At 47.3% G+C, this 23029-nt stretch overlaps 1 protein-coding gene and 1 long non-coding RNA gene across 2 annotated transcripts in view; one reads left to right on the top strand and one right to left on the bottom strand.

Annotated features, from left to right (window-relative positions):
• Positions 1–20515, bottom strand: part of PTEN (phosphatase and tensin homolog) — a 49165-nt gene extending 28650 nt beyond the window's left edge. Inside the window, exons 1-2 of the mRNA XM_053983834.1 lie at positions 20054–20515; positions 4200–4284 (exon numbers count right to left, since the gene is read on the bottom strand). Of these exons, the coding sequence (XP_053839809.1) occupies positions 4200–4284; positions 20054–20132 (164 nt within the window). The 5' untranslated portion in view covers positions 20133–20515. The remainder of the gene's footprint in view (positions 1–4199; positions 4285–20053) is intronic.
• A 455-nt stretch (positions 20516–20970) lies between these two features.
• On the top strand, positions 20971–22997 carry LOC128810760 (uncharacterized). Its single transcript, XR_008438126.1, has 2 exons — positions 20971–21255; positions 22540–22997. It is a non-coding gene; the product is annotated as an uncharacterized LOC128810760 (long non-coding RNA).
• Positions 22998–23029: the final 32 nt, after the last annotated feature.

Raw genomic sequence — 23029 nt, 5'->3', positions numbered from 1 at the left:
CCACTAATGTAACTAAGGGAAGCAAGGTCTGACCTGAAACTGAAATATTTACTGTACATGGACTGATTTCCTGATTCCTAGAACACCTGCAGGTCACTGTAAGAAGCTGAGGAAGGCTTGCTTATTTTCAAGCAGAAAGCATTGATCACACCAGGTATCTGGAAAACACTTCCTATTTAATCACCAATGCCAAATATTTTGCCACAAGGAAGAAAAACAGGTAAAGTAACTCTTGCGTTCCAGTTCCAGCCAGAATCATTCACTTTAACCGCAGGTTTTTTATTATTTGCCACTGAAGTCTGTTCCCAGAGATATTCTAGGCTTTGGAAGGAGGACCACTACACTTTTTCACACTCATTTCATTTCCATGCTCACTTTGGAACACAAACTTCCCATACAAGCCTCGACGAGCCAAACTGCAAGCATGATTCATCAGAACTGCTGTGATTATATATGATGTGTCACCTGGCAATGTGCAAGAAGAAATAACATGCAAATGTTTACACTTAACATCATCAACAGTGTGTATCTGCACATCAGCCAGAAGGAATTTAATTAGCCATGACAGAACATGCTGTTCAAATTGAAAAGAAACACTAGCTGCTAAAATCCTGGAAAGCTCAAGCAAAAACAAGCTCTGATTATCAGTCATAATATTCCAGAAGAACCTAGAACAGCTCTGTGGTTAAAAGCCTGCACTAAAATGGGAACAGATGTGAGGTGCTCCTTGTGAGTGTGAAACTCAAGTGCAGCAGGAAAAAAATTCCCTGACTGCCACTGGTGCCCCTGTTGGCAGGCTTGGAGAGCCTCAGGAAGATGGTGGACATGGGGATTTGTTTCAGGAGATGTTCCTGTTTGTTAACACACATCAGAGAGTGAGGAGAGCTGGCTCTGCTCTTCCAGGAACATCCACACTGTGGAGTAAAAGATTCCAGGCAAGGATGTTTTTAAGGACAAAATTCCATCCAAAACCTCTCCAGGTGTCAGTCACAGGAGACAGCCAGCAGTGCAGGTTGTACTTCCACCCAGCATTAGCCATTTGTCAGGGTACCAGCTATTCAGAAAAAGCCCACTGCTGGATCCTGACCCAATACCAGCTGCTCAGGAGCTCGAGCACCTTGGATTTCTGCAAAAAAAAGCACTTGGAAAGAAACTCCCCAATAAAAAGATGACCAGAGCAGATGAGGACTGCAACATACAGAATGCTGCATGATCACGTTTTATTCTTGTTTAAAAAGAGAAGGCAACAAATGTAATAACACTTGAGCATTCAATTCCCTGCAGCCAATTAATTTACATCTCTGCTTATCTTAATTTGGCTGATGATGCTTTTAGGTGATCACTGCTCCTTTTGATCAGTGTTTATGGACAGCTTAATAATTACATAGGCATTCCAGTACTAAAATCTAATTTACACATATCTACCTACTCAACCACTAAAATATATTTTCCTTCATCCAGAAGCTACTGAAATCAAGGTTGTGAATGGATAGAGGGCCTTCAAAGACTCCTGCCTATCAATATTTATTTACATTTTTCCCATGTTAGATTAGATACTGGGAAGAAATTCTTGGCTGTGAGGGTGGGCAGGCCCTGGCACAGGGTGCCCAGAGCAGCTGTGGCTGCCCCTGGATCCCTGGTAGTGCCCAAGGCCAGGTTGGATGGGGCTTGGACAGCCTGGGATAGGGGAAAGTGTCCCTGCTCACGGCAGGGCTGGAAGGAAATGAGCTTTAAATACCTTCCAACCTAAACCATTCTGTGATTTATCCAAAGTCCAGCCTTTGCCTCTAGCCCACAAATTTCAAAGGTGGAGTTTCAAAGATGGAATATCCAGGGACTGAATGGTGCACCTTGATGAAAAGGTGCCTCTGACTGCTGGGAAAGAAAACTGGCTGGAGAGGTAGAGTTTGTGGCTTGGGAGGGATCTTAGAGCCCACCCAGTGCCACCCCTGCCATGGGCAGGGACACCTTCCATTGTCCCAGGCTGCTCCAAGCCCCTAAGTCAAACCTGGCCTTGGGCACTGCCAGGGCTCCAGGGGCAGCCCCAGCTTCTCCAAGCAATGCTTTCCTGTGTGAACTAGAGAACACAACCTCCCCCTCTGTTAACAATCCAGGCACACACAGACACACCCCAGGAGTGTCTTCTGCCTGCTGCACTGACCCTCACTGATCTGCCCAGCAGAGAATGCAGGCACTGCACTTCCCCCAGCCAGCTCAGCTCCAGGCTCTGACACTCTCAGTGCTATTCGGGGATGGTGATTTTCGTCATGACAGTGGAACATGCAAAACCAACCCCCTGGAGCCCAGCTGAGTGCAGCTGTGCAGGGAGCCAGGGCCTCCAGAGCACTGACTGTCAGGTGAGGCTGATGAGTCCTCCCACGGCGGGGAATGCAGCAGCTCAGCTCACTTCTGTTCCAACCTGGATGCAATCCCCATGGAAATTCCTGCAGCTCTAGTTCTGCCTGCCAACAACTGTAGAATCATGGAATCTCAGAACAATTTGGGTCGGAAAAGACCTTAAAGTCCGTCCAGTGCCACCCCTGCCTGGCTCCAGCCCCAATAGCAACTCAGTGGCCTCCTCTGGACTTGCTCCAAGAGTTCCACATCCTTCTTATGTTGGAGGCACCAGAATCCCAGGTGGGGTCTCACCTGAGCCCAGGGGCAGAGGGGCAGGTTCCCCCACTCCCCTGCTGCCCACGCTGGGGCTCAGCCCAGGGCACAGGGGGGGGTTCTGGGTCCCAGCTCTCACCCCCAGCACCCCCAGCTCCCTTCTTCAGGGCTGCTCCAGCTGCTCATCCCCTGGATTGATCTGGGAGCTGCCCTGAGCCAGCTGTAGAACCTGCACTTCACTTTGCTGGACTCTGTGAGGTTGGTGCAGGCTCAGCCTCCAGCCTGTCCAGGTGCCTCTGGATCCATCCCTTCCCTCCAGTGTGTGAGGGACACCCACAGCTCCGTGTCACCACTGGGCGTGCTGAGGGTGCCTCAGTCCCACTGCCAGTGTCACCCACAGAGCTGCTGAGCAGCACCAGCCCCTCAGAGACCCCCATTGTCTCCTGGTCTCCACAGGGACCAGGAGCTGCTGCCCACACCACTTTGCCTGCAGCCATGCAGCCAGTCCTGCATGCAGTGAGTGCCCACCCATCAAATCCATGTCTCTCCAGCTCAGACAGGAGGATGCCATGTGGGAACACTGCACGTTTATGAGACACTGACACCCTCTGTGGCACCTCCCAGTTGGGAGAAGCACGTCCTTGCCCAGACACACCCAACACCTTCCCTGAAAACCTTCCTGCATGATCCCTCACCCCCAAAGGCGGCCTCTCACAGAGTACTGAGCTCATGACTTTAAACGATCTCTAAAGCACCATGGCTTCACAAAAATCACAACTTTGAATCCCAAAACCACAACGTTTTGGCAGTTCCTACCAAGTGTTTAGTTTTTAATGCGACTTCTCAAACTCTCCAGGTAGGGTTTTAACTAAATGAGTTACTAAATGAGCTCCTACAACACACCCCACCTCTTCCTCAATTGCAGCCAGCAGTTCAGAGTAATGACTTTATCTGAAGTTAAAAATGACAACCTATAGGGGCTTTTTTACCAGAAGTAAGAGATTTTAGGTCATCTTTCTCCTTGTCCATAATTATTCAACACAAGCAAATGTAAAAGCCTTTATTTAAAGTAATTTATTTTTACATTTACTATTTGAAACACGTGTTTCAAATTTACTATTTGAAACAAATGTTTACTACATTTACTATTTGAAATCAAAATTTACTAATGAAGCACTTCATTTATCAACTGAAGAAAGGATAAGGGCAATCTTATCCTGAAATACCATCAGTTACCTGAGGAAACTCTTGACACTGAAGAGAGCCATTGGATTGGTGTCTTTCTATAAGTAAATAACCTCTTTTTATTCCAACACAAGCTCCTGAAGTAAAATTTTCCCCACTACAAAAGCAGATTATATACATCTGAGATTAACCCTGAGATTAATCTGAGAACAGCAGCCTGGCCATTTTTTGTTATTTCCAGCATTTTCCAGGATAGTTATTAAGGCAACATCTACAAGATGCAAAAAAAATCTCAGCATTTCTACAAGTCAGAACACACAGCCTTTCCTCAGCAGGACATAAATGAGCGTAGAAAAGATTATTCAAAGTTTTATAAGTGAAGGAAAAGAAAAATAAAGCCTTACCTTACTACATCATCGATGTTGTTCCGGTACACTCCTTCAAGCCTCTCCGCAGGAAAGCCCATAGCAATTATGTTTGGATAAATATCTGAATATGCAAGTTATGGAAATATTTATAAAGCATGTGAAATGTCTACAAAAGCATTAAATGGATATTAATCAAATGTTTAACTCTACCCAAATCAGAGCAACAGCTCAACAGACTGCATGCAATATATGGGAATGTGCAGATCTGAAAAGGATTATATACCTTGCTTATTAAAAAAAAACCCTTAACAATTACCCACTTCTGAACAAATATTCTTATTTCTTATTCTGAACTACCTGCAATTCACTTGCCAAAAGCAACCCAGGATAAAAGAATTTAAGAAAAGTACCTCTTAGCCAAACAAATCAATGTTAAGGGAAAAGGGCAAATAAGAAAATTTTAAGATTACATTTAGAGTTGATGTAGTAAAGAACTGACAACTGCTAGAAAATTACTGGTATTTATTTTCCCTGTGGTGAAATGATATATGGATTTTTTTTTTTTATACAGAGTTCCAGAAAAAAAAGTCCTCCCAAGTTTAAAGCATTATTAGAAATGATAATGCAGTGAAAAAGCTCAGCTGAAGAGTGAACCAGAAATGAAAGCAGCAGCTCAAAACAACCCATACTCTGCCACATTAACATACTCCTCCTCAAACTAATTTTAGCAGGAGCAAGAACAAAGCATGATATGTTTGAAGTTGGCCCTGCTTTAAAAAGGGGGGCTGGAGGAGGTGATTTCCAGAGGGCCCTCTCAACCTAAATTCTCCCACCCTTTTAAGACTCATTTTTATTTTCATGGTCAAAATATACCAAATCTCCAAAGAATAATCACATCAGAATGGGAGATACTGCAATGGCTTCCAAGATACTAAAATTCCAGCTACTTGTGCACAAAGAAAAGCCTGAAGTAGGACACAAACTACTCTACTCCACCCTTGCAAAATTCCCACAAGTCCTCAAGAGCAGAGCAGCACAGACCAAGTTGTGCATTGACACCATTAACTGCAAGGCTTCAGAAAAACATTAGGAACTGAATACACGGAAATAATGTTTTGTACTCTTGAAAAAAAAAATTAGCATTTACTGTGTTGCGATCCAAGTATTAATAGACATTGGTCTGCTTGGGCCATTCAAGAGATCATTTGTACAGACAAAGAGAAAAATATGAAAAAGCTTTGGAGTAAGCCAAATAAATATTTGTGGCTGCTTTAAATACAGACACTGAAACAGGTTTGTGTCTGGTTTCCAGTTTATTCTGTACTTGCCCAAACACTAAAAAAAAACACATATTGGGAAAAAAATCCAACCAAACATTAAAGTGCTTAACTTATAGAGCTTGGGATAACCTCAAATCACAGACTTTGAATTTCCCTCTGATCTATTTTACTCAGCAAACAGTTCACACCTCTTTAATTAACAAAAGGTGTGACATAATTAGCAATGTCTTCACTGTTTTATCAGTTGTTCCCTGCCAAGGAAGAAGAAACTGGTTCTATATTATATTAACTGTGAATTACCAGGCTAATACACCCCCCCATCACTCCCTCCTCCTTCCCAATTTCAGCCTGATTCCTCCCTGCTCCCAGTTCCAGCATTTATCCTCCAAAGCCCATCCTTGTGCATCCTGCTCTGAGCAGCAGGGCTACACAAACCATAAACTACCACAGCAAAATAATCCAGTATATCAATCTGCTTTCCATAGCACTTCTCGTGGAAGACAAGCCCTCATGCTGGCAACAGGGGGAACACAATTTCATTCTGACACATCAAAACAAAACTCAGTTTTCAGCTGCAGCATCGCCCGTGGGACAGATGCCCAAACTTCACCCAACTGTGAGTGACTTGCTCCCACTTCTATTTGCAATCATGAACTTTCCTACATTTCTTCAGGCACTGCAGCCCGTAGTTGATGTTCAGATGCTTCTCCTCTCCGAGGGGCTGAGACAGGAGATACTTTCCAGGATTCCCAGCTGGTGCAAGATGGGAGAGAGGCAGACATACCCCCCGAGCCAAAGGAACAGAACATCTTAACAGCACCGTTCCCAGCCTGCTCACACACTGCTCCAAACACCAAAGCCTCCAAACACGCAGGCACAGGCAGATAAAAAGTTCCAAAATAACCGGGGCGCTCCCAGGCTGCTGGAAGCACAATTCCTGCTCGGCTCCCAGCTCCCCCTGCTCCTCTCCCTCACTCAAGGGCACAGCTCCCAGCCATTCCTGCTCCCAAACTGCTGCATGGCTGCCCCACAGCATCCAGCAGGCTGGGAAAGCCCTCTAGGATCAGCAGTGCAGCCTCGGAGTGACCACCACCTTGGCAACCAGGAATCACTGGGAACTCTTAAGCTGATCCTGGCAGTGCCCCAGGCCAGGCTGGACAGGGCTTGGAGCAGCCTGGGATGGTCGAAGGTGTCCCTGCCCGTGGCACTGGGTGGCACTTTAAGGTCCCTTAAACCATGAGCTTTAAGGTGCCTTAAACCATTCCATGATTCTGTGACCATTACAATTATTTTTCCATTTTAAACCAAAAGTGGGAATTGCAAAAGGTGTTGCCCAATATGCCAGTAAGGAAAGACAATGAAAAAATACTTCAAATAGGGTGGGGGGAGGGAAATATGAATCTATTTACTGAGGCCACCTCGACATGAGGAAGAGCAACTTCCCTGGACGGTAACAGAGCACTGCCCAGGGTGTTGAGTTTCTCTCTCTCTCTGGAGACGTTCCAAGCCCACCTGAAGTGCTCCTGTGTCAGCTGCTCCAGGTGACCCTCCCTGGAGAGGGAGTTGGACTGGATGATCTCCAGAGGTCCCTTCCAACCCCAACTATTCTGTGAGCCTGTGATGCTGATTCACTAAAAGTGTTTTCTGTGATCTGGAGCTTTGCAACGTGACAACACAAAAACCCAACTCAACTGTTGCTCAAAATTAAATATCCAACAGGGAGCCTCATGGGGAGGAAGGGTTGTTTTTAGAAAAACACGATAATTTCTTTAAACAGGCAAGCCAATGTCTCCCCCACCTAAATATAATCGTCCCGAAGCACCTCAGTGATTATCTCAAAGCATTAGACTGGAATGCAGTTCACAGCCACTGCTGACTCACCCCGGTGTCTGCACAGGGCTGGTGCCAAAAGGACACGGCCCCAGCGACGCCCTTCCAGGCACCAGGCTCCCTCTGCTCCCAAGGAAAGCTGGAGTAGAAATCACAAACCCATTCTTGCTGCTGACAATGAGAATTTTGGGTCTTTTCAATACATGCTGACATAAATACTCCTGACAGCACGGTGAAGAGATGCAGAACCATCAAATATCCCGAGCTGGCAGGGAGCCACAGGGATCATCCAGCCCAACCCTGACCCTGCACACACACCCCAATAATCCCACCCTGTGCATCCCTGAGAGCATAGTCCAAGTGCTCCTGGAGCTTTGGCAGCCTTGACGTGCTGCTCTGAAACTCCTGTGGTGGTTCAAACAATTAGATAATGCCTTTGCTTTAGGGAGCACTAAGATGGAAGAACAGAATGGAAGTGGTGCTGCTGTTTGCACAGATGAATTAAATCTCTGAGCAGAAACTGAAGTTTCATCACTTAAATGGAAAAGCTGTCATAAAGCCAACTTCTTCCACCCAAGATACCCCAAGATCTGCAGCGAGTGGGGGGTATGGTTGTTCCTGCATCTCTCCCAGCCTGTTTTTATCTCTATGCTGGGGAATGAAACTCCTCTTCAGGGACAGGGACAGCCCCTGATCACTGCAAGGACCAGTTCAGGAGCAACCATCCACTGCGCATCACCTTCAGCAGGCTCTGCTCTCACCAGCCAAGCACAACAGCTCACAGACACCCCTTTTCACACCTCACTTCATTTAACATCGACTTCCAAAGCTCAAATTAAGATATTCACTACCAAGATGAGATTTCTTACACAGGAGCTTGGGAAGCTGGGCTCCCATTCAAAGGAAGAACTCTGAGTCATCATGAAATTGGTAACCATACTGCTAATTTTAGAAATCTGGGAGAACTGATCACTTAAAACGTGCAACAAGCTCATTATCAATTCCAAGCTTTTTTTTTTTTTAAGACAAGAAAACAAAAATGGAAAAAGTCTCAGTCATTTACTGAGGCTGTTCAACACATGCAAAAACAAAGTCAACCAAAGTGGTGTAACTACCAAAATTTCATAGGATCATAAGATATGCTGAGTTGGAAGGAGCCCACAAGGATCCACAAGCATTTGAAATGGACTTTCTTAAAAACATAAAATAAATCCCACCACATTTTGCCAAAGTAGCTCTTTTCTAAGATACTCATTCCCAAAAATGGTTCTAACAGTTTTTAAAGTACTCATTCCTTTCTCAGTCTTGTAAACATGGAAGCTGAGATTTTAGTTAGTGGTGATAATAAAAAAAAAAAAAAAAAATTACCATGGACAAGCCCATGATCACAGAACCACAAATATCCTAAGCTGGAAGAGATCCCCAAGGATCATCCAGTCCAGCTCCTGTTCCTGCACAGACCCCCAACAATCCCACCCTGAGCATCCCTGGAGAGGTGTCCCAACCCTCCTGGAGCTCTGGCAGCCTCAGGGCTGTGCCCATTCCCTGGGGAGCCTGGGCAGTGCCAGCACCCTCTGGGGGAAGAACCTTTCCCTGAAATCCAACCTAAACCTCCCCTGGCCCAGCTCCAGCTGTTCCCTGGGTCCTGTCCCTGTCCCAGAGAGCAGAGTTTGGTGAGGTGTGACCCGAGTCTCCTCCAGCTGAACAAACCCAGTGTCCCCAGCTGCTCCTCATGCAGCCCCCCCAGACCCTTCCCCATCCCCGTGTCCCTCCTTTGGTCACTCTCTGGCAGCTTTTCTGTACACCTTTTCTGTACTCTGGTGCCCCATGACACACAAGGCAGAGCACCAGAACATCCTCCTCTCAAGTTCTTATCACCGACTACACAAGTGCACTTCCAAAGGAGCCAAGACAACACTGTGCTGTGCCCAAGGAACCTTAAAATCACAACACCCAATTATCTGCTAAATCACCCAATGCCACAACAATGCTTTGTCAATATTTGACACCAGACCAATGCAAATAATCCATGTGCCACTGCAGAAATGCCTTTGCTCTAATGCTGCTCACAGGCTGAACAAAACACTCTCCTTAAAGCCTGAAATCATTCCCACATTGCTGAAGATGACAGTCTTTCCAGTTGCTATGAGAAAAATCCTGGATCATTATGCAAATCAGCTGTTATAATCACTTTCAAAAATAGCTGTCTATATATTCACATTATGCCAAGACCAAATTAAAGAATATGCAGTGTACACTTGCAATTTTTTACATACATAGATACATAAAAGTAAATTACTCATGTTGGTCCTGTAACTGATTTTGCTCACAAATTCAGACTTTTTCCTAATAATGGAAGGTGGCCAAAAAAACATAGCAAAACATTTACCAATTCTTAATTCTTAAACAGTCACAAGGAAGCTGCAAAAACCAACAGCTGCAGCTTTTCCTGCAATGATCAACATTGTCAGTTAGTAACTGTAGCATCATTAGAATGTCTGAGTGATTTTATGAAGTTCTCTGTTTCCAAGTATTTTACCCCTGATCCTCACTCCACTCTTAAGGTGGCTATAACAGGAAAACAAAGAGCAAATGACCCTATCTCCTATTTCATAGGCAGGCCAGAGCATGCAGTGCTTCAGAATTTACACACAGCTTTTTAAACCCAACACTGAGAGAGGTTTTGCATCAAAACACAAATTAAAAAGAAGTTGAAAACTCGTAGCCCTTTGCAAATTTACAAATATTTATTATTTACAAGGGCTGGAACAAAAGGAGACGGCTTCCCACTGACAGAAGGTTTATATTGGATATTGGGAAGCAATCCTTCCCTGGGAGGGTGGGGAGGCCCTGGCAGAGGCTGCCCAGAGAAGCTGTGGCTGCCCCTGGATCCCTGGCATGTCCAAGGTCAGGATGGACAGGGCTTGGAGAGACCTGGCATCATGGAAGGTGTCCCAGCCCATGGCAGGGGGTAGGACTGGATGAGCTTTCAGGTTCCTTCCAGCCCAAACCATTTTGGGATTCTGTGAATCAAAGGCTTCAGGAAGACCTAGCAAGCATTAGATTTCATCTTTCTTTAGAAAGGAAATTTCCAAGCAGCTGAGTATTACTGAAGCTGTGAATGATGGGGCTGTTCAAGTTGTGCTCTGGAGCTAAAAATCCTACTGCACACCCTGAACTTGACACCTGCAAATCAAACAACCGTCCATTTCTCCCAACCCTCAGCTTCCAGCTCCCAAATTGGAATTTCATTTAACAAAGAACAGCCTTAAATCGAGGAACCTACAGCCTGAAAAAAAGCTTCACAACCGCCAGGAATGCTAATTCTCCCTTCCAGTTCAGGCTAGGGGAGGTTTGGCCTTGCTTTAATCTGCTCCCCACCAGCCCACTCCTCATTTGCTGCCAGCTCTGCTCCACGTCACCCTCAGCCTCCTGCTTGTGAGAGGACGCGGCCACCAGTGCGGGGTGGCCAAGCTGTCACTGCCAAGTCCCATTTGACAGCAAAGCCCAGGAGCAGAGGCACAGTGTGGCTCTGAAGTGTCCCCAAGTTGCTTTGTTGTCTGAATTAGGCTGCAGGTTTCACAACTCCGGCTGTAGGAGCCGTGTGAGATGGTCTGGCAGCGCAGCTGGGCCGCAACCATCGCCTGGTGACCTCCAGCCCTTTAACTCCAGCTTAAGCAAGTCCACAGGGCAACAGCAAGGGAGAAAAAAAAAAATCAGCACTGTTCTAAGTGTTCAACAGCTTGACAGCCTGGAGCTACGGGGGGAGTGTTACAAGAAGTGTCCACACTCCATCCTCAAACAGATTTAAGAGCCCTGACAAATGGCCAAGCTCTTATTAGTGCCATTTGCTTGACAGCATCCCAACAGCAAAAAAGAAAATGAGATGGGAAAATATACCCACACAAATCTAGAAGACTTTCCTGACATACATGCTGTTTGAGTTGTACCCAGAAGTGCCTCCTTTATTTAACAGGCAGCATTTCTATTAGCCAGCATGAAATGCAAAATAAGTTTAGTATTTTTCTATGAGCCTGGATCATCAGGAAGTATAGAGGAAATGAACAGGAAGAAAGTTCTTCAGAGCAAAGGAGGATTCCTTGTAGCCAGCCAGCTGCACTTGTCAACTCTACCATCTGTGCCTTAAACAACAAGCAAAGGGACCAACTCAGATGTGGCTGAAACATTTTATCATTTAGAAGAAATGCATTTAACCCCTTGATGCTCCATACTCCAACAAGAACTCTTTTTTCCCCCCAGTTTTTTAGTTTTTTTAAGCTTTCAGCCTGCAATTTACATGCAACAACCTAGATAAGGAATAACTGCAACTCCTTCATATCCAGGAGGCAAAGCTGTCCACATGAGGTCATGGGGCTGACTACAGGTCTGGAGGGGAACTCAAATTCCCACAGCATAAAGAAATAAATCAGAAGGTGCCTCAGGAGGATATGCCAGGTTGTCTACATCCACAACTCACTACTGGACCTGCTCATTATATTGCATTTGGGAGTCATCCCAGAGCAAGAGTCTCTCCCTTCATCTGTGAGGTGTAGCAAACGTGTCCAGGAACTCTCAGCCACATGGAGGCTTTGCTGAAGAGCTAACAGGGTCACATTAAGACTGGGGGGGGGGGGGGGGGGGGAACCCACAGACCTCACAGCATAAATAGAAAAAATGGTAACAAAGGCATGAAAGATTATGGCTGCTCTAGAGAACAGCTTCTCCTGACAAAGGCTGGGAAAAAGACACCTGAAACTTCCATTTCAAAATGGTCTGGAATCATAAATAAAGTTACAAAAGCATGCAGAGAGTAAAGGAAGCATGAGCTCTTCTGTAGAGCTGCAAGAAATGTTTGGACAATGCTCTTAGGCACAGGGTGGGATTATTGGGGTGTCCTGTGCAAGGCCAAGAGCTGGACTTTGATGATCCTTCCAACTCATGAAACCCCTCTAAAATAGCTGACCATATTAAAGACACAGAAAAGCTGCCCTTCCCAGTCAGAAAGAGCTAAGAGCAAACAGGAACATAACAAATGATTCATCACACTCCATGTTATTGATACAAAGTTTGACAGAACTCTTCAGCTGTGAAGGCAGAGACTGGGCCTCAACTCCAAATCCAGACCTACAATCCCAAAAGATTTCCAGAGGGAAACATGGAGAGGTCCAGTAAAGAAAGTTCTTTTGTTTCTGCCGACGTTTTGGAAAGGCCACGTACCATCTTTCCATAGCCAGCCTGGCACCCCAACAAGCTGCAACAACACGTGGTGGCCCAGGGATGATGGTGCAGAATCCCAGGATCACTGAGGTTGGAAAATCCTCTGGGATCATCAAATCCAACCTGTGACTGGTTCCTCACCCTGTCACCCAAACCAGAGCATCGGGTGCCACATCCAGGTGTGCACACGAGGCAAGACAGGGACTGAGCAGATCCCCTCCAGAGGAACCAATGCTGTGAGCAGCTGAACTACCACATCTCCATTTGAGCTTTTAAGTGCCAAACTGACCTGTTTTAACCATCAACCCAACTCAGTATGAGCTCTTTCAAGCAGAGCTATGAGATGTCACCGTGTGCTCCCAGCACACCACCCCACTTTGCAGGATCTCCCTGAACCACCACTGTGTACTTAAGCATGTCCTAACCTCAAACACCCCCAGAAAAACACAGGAATTTTATTCAGTAACGAGAAGCCAGCACAGAAGAGTCACTACTTTGATATTTACTGACAGGAAGTGAAAAATGGCTCAGACTCAACTTTTTGCAAGCCTGAAAGAACATCCAAAAACTTTCAGAGACAAGGGAATTTAAAATAGCTATGGAGCTGGAGGACAAATACAGCACACTAAAAAGCTTCCTAGAACAGAAACTACAAAAAGTAGGGTTTGTATGGATTTATCAAACCTCAGTCTGTGGGAGGTGGATCAAGAGAAGATGAAAGGTGAGTGGCAAAACAAGACACAAGGCCATTCTAATAAACCATTACTCAAACAATAAGCCCCAAGTAGATAATTTTATCCAAACGAGATCTGGTGTTTCCCTCCTCTAAATGTTAGCATAAAAAAGGACATTACTTCTCTAGCTCACCCACACAAGAAATGAAAGAACAGAAAATACACAACTCTTCGGCAGTTGTAGTCCTATATATACCCAGGCAATGCAATGAATTAAGCAGAGGCCTCTAAGAAAATTAATCATGCAATTAAAAGCTATTATACTACAGCTCCACAAAGGCAGAATTAAGTTTATAAAGATGTTTCTTAAGCACTTCAGTACAAAAAACTGGATATTAAGCAGTTTTTCTGCACTGCTGCATGCTGGGGCTGTGGAGCTGGGAGTTCATCTTTAAAGGGAACAATGCCAGCTTTTGCAATAGTCATCATCCCAAACACAGAGCAGTTGAGTTTAATTTTTTTAGCTGCACAGTCAATTACCATTTGAATCACAGAGCCACCACTTGAGCTACATTGCCTAAGAATCGTTATTAAGATAACCTAGATTTATGCAGCATGATACAGGGCCTAATTGCACAATTATTTACTTCCATTCTACAAAAATGCCTTTTTTTTTTTCCCAGGGCCTCACAGGCAAGACAGCAAACGAGGCAGATGACGACAGGAGCAAAGAGGATGCTGGCTTGAATTAGAAACTGGAACAAGGATTTGTTTACATCTGAAATATCAACCTGGGCCTAAGACACATCCAAAAACTAACAGAACCCAAAGGAGAGTCAAGCACCCACAAATAATCCATGTTTCTGGTGACATCCTGCTCTACAGGGCCACACATTTACATATAAATTCCCTTCTTACAGCCCAAAAATCACCATTCCAGTAACTCACAGGAAAGCAGAAACTTGCACAGCTTTAATCCCAAAAAACCTTCACCCAAGTGCCAAATCAAAGGAGCCCACACCTCCCGTAGGATTTAAGATGAGGCACAGGGCATATCCAGGAATTACTATACACAACTCCAGGCTATATATCCTGTTTTCCTCCCTGAAAAAGCCATGCAATAAATTAACCTTCAACATCCACCCTGTATCAGGCAGAGTAAATGAATAAAAATCACACAGAGCTCTGAGTTGCTCCAAACTAGAAAGGAGCTGGGCTCTGGGAGTTAAGTTATGAGTAATGACGGTATCTTTGGTCTCTAATGTAATTAAGGGATTTGACAGCTCAGCTGCCTATTCCTTCCCTTCTCTTCCAGTTTGTCAGAGCACAACAATTGTCCTTTAAATCATTATACAACAACCATTTTCATGTTTAAACCTGTTGTAGGGGAAGACTCTGGCTAAGGTACCAGGGTGTCATTTGTCAGCTTATGCAGCATTAATATGGCAACAACATTAATCCGTTATAAATACCATTTCATTTCAGGAACTATTCAGCAATTCACAACCTGCGAAAACTTGGTGGACAAAAGCTTTACGTATAAAATTTCAACTTTGTATTTGTACTCCCTGAAGTTTAGTTTTGGCTTTATGCTTTTTAGCACAGAGGGATTTTAAGATCCTTTCAGCCGTATTATTACTGAATAAATTATATCAATTGCTTCCACAACAAAGGGGACTTAGGTGTCCAAACCAACCTACAAGGAAGAGAATGGAAAATACAGCCACCTCTCTTCTGGGAGAAAATTAAGACAATTCTGTACTCCTCTACACAGTGTTTTAAGACATCAATACTCACTGTCTTTACAGCAGTCACCGTGCTCCAGAACACTTTGGAAAGACAAGTAAGTTCTTCTTGGTGTCCTAAGCGTAGCACTGGGTAGCAAGAGGAATTTTGTCCCAAAGAAACGTGCCAGCCCCAGCCTAGCAGTTATCTAGAGCCAACTAATCTCTGTGCATGGATTATACTGCAGCAGCCACAGCAGCTCCAGTGTTGCATAAGCTCCACACTCAAGGCTACATCCTCTCCCAGGTCAGGGGAAGGCAGATGGAATGATCCCGTGGACAGAAAGGCCTTCCTGACTAGCAGAGATTCCTAGAAAGATGCATTTCCAAAATTCACCACCCTCCAAGACTCCAGCTGGACCCAGAGCTGGGGCTGGCCAGCCAACCACACAGAGTAAATGTGGGGTGGGATTTCCACAAGTCCTCAACAGTGACAGAACTGTCCTCAGTGAGCAAACCCCACAAAGTAACTCCTCAAGTGCCAACACCTCATCGGTCTTAGTGCAAGCAAGAGAAAACTTGGATTTTTCCTTAAAAAATGAACACTCAGACCCAGTGCTGGTCCTAGCAAAGCTAGCACTTGATTCAGCATTACCCTCTTCACGTTTAACAGCAGAGCTCTGGATGTTGTGAAGACTTCACACACTTAACTGAGCTTAAAACCAGGCTCCAATCATTCATTAATCACTTTGGCTGGGCATTTTCTAAGAGGTCACCATATAAGAAATATTATGCATGGTCCACTCATTTCTCTGCCCACCTTGATAAGAACACACAGCCACCACTTCAGCAGCTTCTGTCCATGTCAAAGTGTGCACAGGCAGCTATTTTTAATGTGTTTGTGCAAATGGCCTCCACATGCACTGAAAATTTCTGATGATCCAAGCTGAAGCATTTCCCAAAGAATCCTGCACTACATTTAAACAAGCGCAAAGGGACAAGCTGTAATTTGTGAGGGCTTTTTCTAAGTCCCTTTCTGAACAACAGCAGTGAAAAAGCAGGGCAGGAAGGGGCTGGGTGACTCTGGATAGGATTGCACCCCACAGCACCTGCTGGAGTGTGGGGTTTGAAGGCTTCAGCTGCCCAACACCCCTATCCACACAACTGTGGCACAGGGTTTGGGGTTTTCTGGGTTGTGAGGAGCAGTGAATGACCTAGCCCACATCAAACCCCAGAAGAGAAAATGCAGGAACACATTTGCAGCAATCACCACCTTGCTTTCTCCATCTGGACAGGTCAAAACCCTTCATCCTTGCTAAGTGCAGAAAGAGCAATCTTCCTGGGATCAAACACATCCTGTAACAAGCAGAGAACTGAAAGTCTGGTGAGTCCCCAGCCAGCAGGGTCGCTGCAGTGCTGTCTATGCTAACAGACTTCTGAGATGAATTCAGAGTAAAACTGGCACTCATCTTGTCCAAACCCCAACATCATCCCAGACTCCTGGAGCAAAATCAGTCTGTCAGGCTCTAAACACTGCTAAGTAACGTGGTTTACTTCAGTACAAAGAAATACTTTCCCACCAATAAAATGTATTGCCAGTTGGTCTCTTCTAGTTTCTTCTAAACCCTCCCTGTGTTTGTGTGCAAGACAAACTCATTACAAAACCTCTAACAAACTTCAATTTTAAAATGAGACCAAGTCTTTTAAACAAATGGCATTGCCAGCCCGGCCTCTATTTTTAAACACAGTATGGACCTCATGTCACTAATTCACTTTTTTTTTTCCTGGAAGCTGAGCCATTTTGAGTCAAGTCCCATAATTTAAAATTTCATTAAAAATGCAAAGAGCCTTAGGATTGCAAATAGCATAAAGCAGTAAGAGATTCTAAGGAGCTTCCTCCAGCAATTTCAGCATTCCCAGCCCTTCATTCCACGAGACAAACGACGTGTGAGACGTGTAAACTGCACCCAACATCTCATCCCGCCTGAATGTTGCTGCAGTTTGTACCACTATGTAGGTCACGAGCTCCACATGCTTCAGTCAAGCCCTAGGCTCAGCCTAGCTGCCCGTTTGCAGCCCTACCAGAAGGCTTGGGGACACGAGACGAAGCTTAACCCGAGCTAGGACTGGCAGAAGAAGCAGTTACATGATTTTTTCCCACTTGCTAAACTCCCACACACGGAGCTCTAAAGACAGAGGCTGCATGGAAGTGTTTTCTCTCTGCCGTTCCCTGCAGTAAAGGAGGCATCACTAAGCTGCACAATTTCAGAAATAACAAAGAGTGCCTCAGAAAACATTCTGGTGCTTGCAGCATCAAGAAATGCAACCATCAGAGAAGAAAGACATGAATCCAAGCTTTCTTTCTCACCCATGTGCACCAAAAAGTATCCAGTACTGCAGAAATTAACTAAAACCCAAATACACCAGAAAGAAATATCTGAAGCATTAAACAGCTGATTTAAAGTCTCCATCTTTAAAACCCTTTCTTCTTCTAAGTTCAAAATATTTTTTCTGAGATGTGCATAAAGACTGCTCAGAGAGAACATCTGATTAGAAGACAAGCAGCAGCAGTGTGGTTTTTAAAGACACACAGGCCCATTTTCATACTCTGCACTGATTTTGGGAAGATGCTGTCTCCTTTTGCTGAAATCCCACATTAAACACACAAGGATTCTTAAGCAACTCCTCAGGAACTGAGGGTTCCAAGCACAATGTCCTGTACTGCACATACATCAAGATCACTTTTAAAAGGATCTGGCACAGCCCAGCCAAGGATTTTGGCACTCCAGCACCTCACCCAGCCTGCCTTTGGCACCCAGGAGTTCCTGCAAGGCCTTTGGATAATATCCATGCCCAAAACTCTCTGGCCACAGGGGGACACTGAGACAGGAAGGGGCAGGAGAAAGGGCAGAGCACAGAACACAGGCACCTCACCTGCACTCGCTGCAGTTCCTTTCACTCTGCAGCTCCCAAACCCAGGTGAGCAGCAGCTGCTGAGTGCTCTGGAGCTGCAGGAGGAACCCAGACCTCCATTTCCCACACCCCAGCCAAATGCCCAACTCCTGGCTGCCTTTCCCTTTTAGCTGGACAGAGGCAGCTACCCTGAACTAACCAGGCATCTCTAACACCTGGTCCTCCTGCCATGCCTTGTTGGCAGCTCACTTGGGCTATTTCCCCTTAATAGCACATGGTTGGAGAGCTAAATCCATGGCCATGTGTGTAAGGACTAAATAGGCAATTTCCCAGCTACCAGGAATGGTGAGCAACAATTCCATGGGAGCCCTGCAAAAAGAAGCCTGCACAAAGTGATTTAAAAAATTAAACTTTCACTTCTGCAGCAACATCAGCCTTCAAGCAAAGCCACTGCACAGGCAGAAGTCTTAATTCATTAATTATCTGTTCAAAATGTGCAGCTACAAAAAAAAACCCACTTCTTCCTATGATATTTTTTTATCATTAAAGAAACCATACCATCTTTTCCACAAATTTCATGGCAGAACTGCAGCCAGCTGTTCCTTTTAGAAACACCACCCTAAGCCCAGTGTAACAGCCTGCTTTAACACAAAATTCTAAAAATAAAAATTAAAAATAAGCAATCAGTTCCATTTGTCATATCATTAGGCAATCTTGAGCAAGAAAGCTGAGGTTCAGCATTCACTAATTTTCTTGCTGGGAGCATATGACCAGTTAAAAAGATGTGTTTGGGTCAAAATATCTCTCCCTAGCAAGGGCACATCTGGGCAAAGATGCCTGAAACACCAAACTCTTCAACTGTGAGGGCAAAACCTTTTGGTTTTGCTACCACTTAACTTTTTCCGTAAAGCCAACAAAATCACCCAGTGCAAACACCTAAAAATCCAGGCCTGAAAGTATTTTTAACACAAACATAACACAGGAATAATGAACCAGAGCTTCTGGGTTTTTAACTAAAAGCTAAGCAGCCACTTGCTAAAGTTCAGAACCTTTGAGCTTGTTTTAAAGCCAGCAAAATTTTAGGCCAAGGCTCTATGCAAAAGCAAGAGCTCTGTACTAGCTACAGCTTTTATCCTGCTCAAAAACTGGATTTATTTGGAGCACTTGCTCAGACCTGAATGTAATTGCTCCAAAACACAATAAATTTCCACCTAATCCCGTTGCAGAACAGAAAACATCTCTCCACAGGGAGAAGCCCAGCTCTGAGCACTACTGTCAATATTCACTTTCCCAACTTCTAAGCAGAGTTCTTGCCCAAAAACCTTTCCCACAGCACCAATCTTTCACCACCACGGAGCAAGACGCTGCCGACAGCAGAGCCCCTACCCACCATGAACCATGCAGGGAATTCCAAGCGAAACATCTGCCTGACGCCGCTCCAACACATCTGTTCCAAAGGCCACCAAAACTACACACCGGCTTTTGCCTCATTAGCCGTAATTGCACGCTAATTACTTATTCCAGAATAAGTATTCTATACAATCCTCCTCGATGACACCCGACGCGCTCTCGTTTTTGACACATCCTCGTGCAGTTCACCGGGGAGGAAAAAAAAAAAAAAAAAAAAAAAAAAAAAAGGTGGGTTTTGGTTGTTTTGTTTTTTTTTTTTTTTTTAAATTTAGAAGGAGCGATTGCCACCTCTTGTCATGGAGAGCCTTGCTGCATCCTAAGGTACAGCTCTGCCTTAGCGGAGGGCTGGAAATCGGGGCAGAAGACACAGGCTTCGACTGAAGCAACCCGAGGAAAGCCACAGGCCTGCCATGATTATAATCGCAACTCAAGACCAGTTACTAAATTTAAAAAAATATACATCTAGAAAGCGCTGTGCACGCAAATCACGGCGGGTCGGGCGCATTTGCTGCGTGAGCCCAAAAGCTAACAGAGCCGGAGATAAGCGGCTGCTCCGGAGCGGCCAGGGGCTCCGGGGCCTGGAGGGGGGGGGGGGGGGGGGCACGGCCCCTCGGCGGCTCGGGGGGGCCGCAGGCCGGCCGGCAAGGAGCGCTGGCGTTAATCCTGGAGCTCCCGTTAATCTGCCGGGCCCGGACAAAAGGCGGCCGAGGCGGCGGCGGGGGAGGGCGCGGCGGCCCGGGCGAGCCCCGGCGGCGGAGCGGCCGGGGGCAGCGCGTTAGGTAACGCCGCGCGGGTCTGATGCAATCGCGGGACGTGCGGGAGCAGGAGCGGGAGGAGGATACAGGTCAGGTCCAGGTCGAAGCCATCCTCCTGGTATCGCCTTTTGTTCCTGCTGACGATCTCTTTGATGATGGCGGTCATGTCTGGCAGCCGGGGGCCGCTCCGGGGCAGCGCGCAGGGCCCGGGCGGCGGCCGCGAGGCACCACCGGGCGGCCCCGGGCGCTGATGCTCCGGCGGCTCAGCCCCGGGCGGGCCCGGCTCCCGGCGGCGGCACCGGCTGCTGCTCCCTCCTCCTCCTCCTTCTCCTCCTCCTCCTCCGAGCGCGTCGGGAGCCGCGCCGAGCCCCTGCGGGCGGTGCCGCCGCCGCCGCCGTGTTTGGGGCGAGCGCGGCGGCGGCGGGGGGAGCAGCTCTGCGGTGCTCCGGGCCCCGGCAATGGTGACAGCGGCGCGGGGCGCGCGCCCGGCCCGGCCCCGCTCCGCTCCCCGCCCCGGGGGCCGGGCGGTCGCTCCCTCGGCTCTTCCCGGCGGCGGCTCCTCAGGGCGGCACGGCCGCACTCATCCCCCAGCCCGCAGCGCTCGCCGGCGCGGGGCGCCCATCATGGCCGCGGCTTCCGAGAGGGACGGCGGGCGGTGCCGCCACGCCCACGCGACGCATCCGCCAACACACAAAGTAGTCCCTCCCACCGCGCCGCCGGAGAAGCGGAGAAGCGGCGTACCGGGGGCACCGGGGGACCGGGTCGCGCTGCGCGCGCCGTCCGTACCCCTCTGCCCGCCGGGCCCTTGGCCCTACGGAGGGGGTGGGGGGGGCTGAGGGGGGCCAGCGGAGGGATACGGGCGGCAAAGTGAAGCGGTGCAGTGCTGCGTTAGGTCACGTGGGCGCTGGCGGCGGCGCCTCCCCCGCGGGCGGAAGTGGCCGTGAGGGGCCGTGAGGGGCCCGCGCGGGCCGGGGGCCCCGAGTCCCTCGCCGCCCCCGGGACTGCCGCCTGCTCGCCTCTCCTCTCCTCCTTCCTCAGCCCAGCTGGGCGGGAAGAAGGCGAGGGGAAGAACGGGCTCGGTGCGGCCCCGCGGGGAAAGGGAACGGGGGGGGGGGGGGCTCAGCCCGGCGTCTTGAGGGGGCTCGTCGTCCTCCCCTCACGCAGCCCCGGGTGGCGTGGAGCGGGGAAGCTGCGGTGAGCGAGCGCCTGTCGCCCCCTGCAGCCACCGGGGCACGGAGGGAAGGGGGCTTTGGGCCACCTGCTGCCCTCGGAATGACAGAATCATTAAGGTTGGAAAATCCCTCCCAGCCCATGGAGTCCCAGCTGTGCCCAGTGCCCACCTTGTCCCCAGCCCAGAGCACTGAGTGCCACCTCCAGCCCTTCCTGGGACACCTCCAGGGATGGGCACTCCGAAGCTCCCTGGGCAGCCCCTGCCAAGGCCTGAGCACCCTTTCCATGCAGAAATTTCTCCTGATGTCCTCGGGGTAGTCTAGCTCGGGGACAGGGACGTGCCAGTCCCCCCTGTCAGGCCGGCTGGCCCAGCAGCCCGTGGTATTTCCATGGAGCTTTCTGTCCATTCTCATTCCCACACTGATCACAGTTATCCTGGCAGGGAGAACACCCTGCCTGTAAATCCCTAAATCAGTCTTTATAACTCTTTAAAGCATTAGGGGATAAACCCCACTGTACAAGGCTCTTTGCACTCTAAGCTGAGAACTGTAACTTTTTTGGGAATTTAATGTTTTGCAGGAAAATTACCTTTAAGGGCTCAAAATGAAGTGGAACATCAGGTGGAGGGGTTTCTCAGGCTGCTGCAGCCTCCAGCCTTTGCAAATACTCCATGATATAATTCTTTTCAGGAACGCATCAAGTTGCATCTGGAGATGTTTTACCACCATTATTCCCACTTCAAAGCTGTTCCCAGAACCTCCTCATGGTTTTCAGGCCAAATATATTTGGGGCTGGTTTGCACCCACTTACACTTGTGCCAACACTGGCCTCAAGGAGCACTTTGTGGGCACAGAGGTCCCTGTCAGCCCCCTCGATCTCCACATTGCCCCTTTCCTCCAGCTGCAAACCCCAAACTGATAAAATGGGAGTGTCCAAGGCCACACTGGAGCAAGGTGGGATAGAGTGGAAGGTGTCCCTGCCTGTGGCACGGGGTGGAATGAGCTGGATTGAGGTTCCCAACCACCCCAACTCATTCTGTGGCTGAGTTTTAACTTGTGTTCCCACCTCCTGGATCTGTTTTTAGGTGGGAAGTGTTCCAACATGCCAAGGGCTTTGGGGACAGAGCTGCCACCAAGACTTTCCCCCCCAGGATAACCCCATGCTTCCCAGAGCATTCCTTTCCCAGAGAGCCCGTTTCACTGGAGCTGTGCATAGAAAGCCTGCTCTGGGAAGGAAATCAGTCTGAAAAATTGCACTTCCCCACGTCTTTTAAGAGTATTTTTGATGGGATTTCTTTCAGAGGTTGCCACCACAAACTGAGGTTTCGAGCTGCTTTTCCTCCTCTGTGTGTGTGTTTGCGTTTCTCCTTAATTGCATCAAAACAGATGTCACTTTTTTCCCAGGAGTGGGAAGAAAACCAGAAGGGTCCTAAATATTTTCCTCCAGGAATGAATGAGCACAATGGCCCACATGAACTGAAAAACAAAAACCTCCAGAAGGTGATAATCCTTTTTTACCACCAAAGCCTGCAGGAGCAAGCATGAAAGGGAAGGACTTGCCTGATCAAATCGAAATAATTTCATCCGTGAAGAAATTCCTGCTGATGTCCCACCTGAACCTCCCCTGGCACAGCTTGAGGCCACTTCCTCTTGTCCTGTCGCTGGAAAACCTTGGCTCGAGAGCAGAAGGGCTGAGGAGGAATTGCCAAAACTCTGAGTTAATTACGGCTGTTAGATCTCATCATTTCCACCTTTCTCCTGGACAGTATTTCACTATGTGTGAGACACGTTTTATATTGGTTGTGAATACATATGTGTGTATAAAGTATATATCTATCTATTAAAATATGTCTATATAAGCATCTATGTATTGCTTTATATTTATATTATAATT

Source organism: Vidua macroura, chromosome 8 (assembly GCF_024509145.1).
Source record: "Vidua macroura isolate BioBank_ID:100142 chromosome 8, ASM2450914v1, whole genome shotgun sequence".
NCBI lineage: Eukaryota > Metazoa > Chordata > Aves > Passeriformes > Viduidae > Vidua > Vidua macroura.
This window is presented reverse-complemented; position numbering and strand designations above follow the sequence as displayed.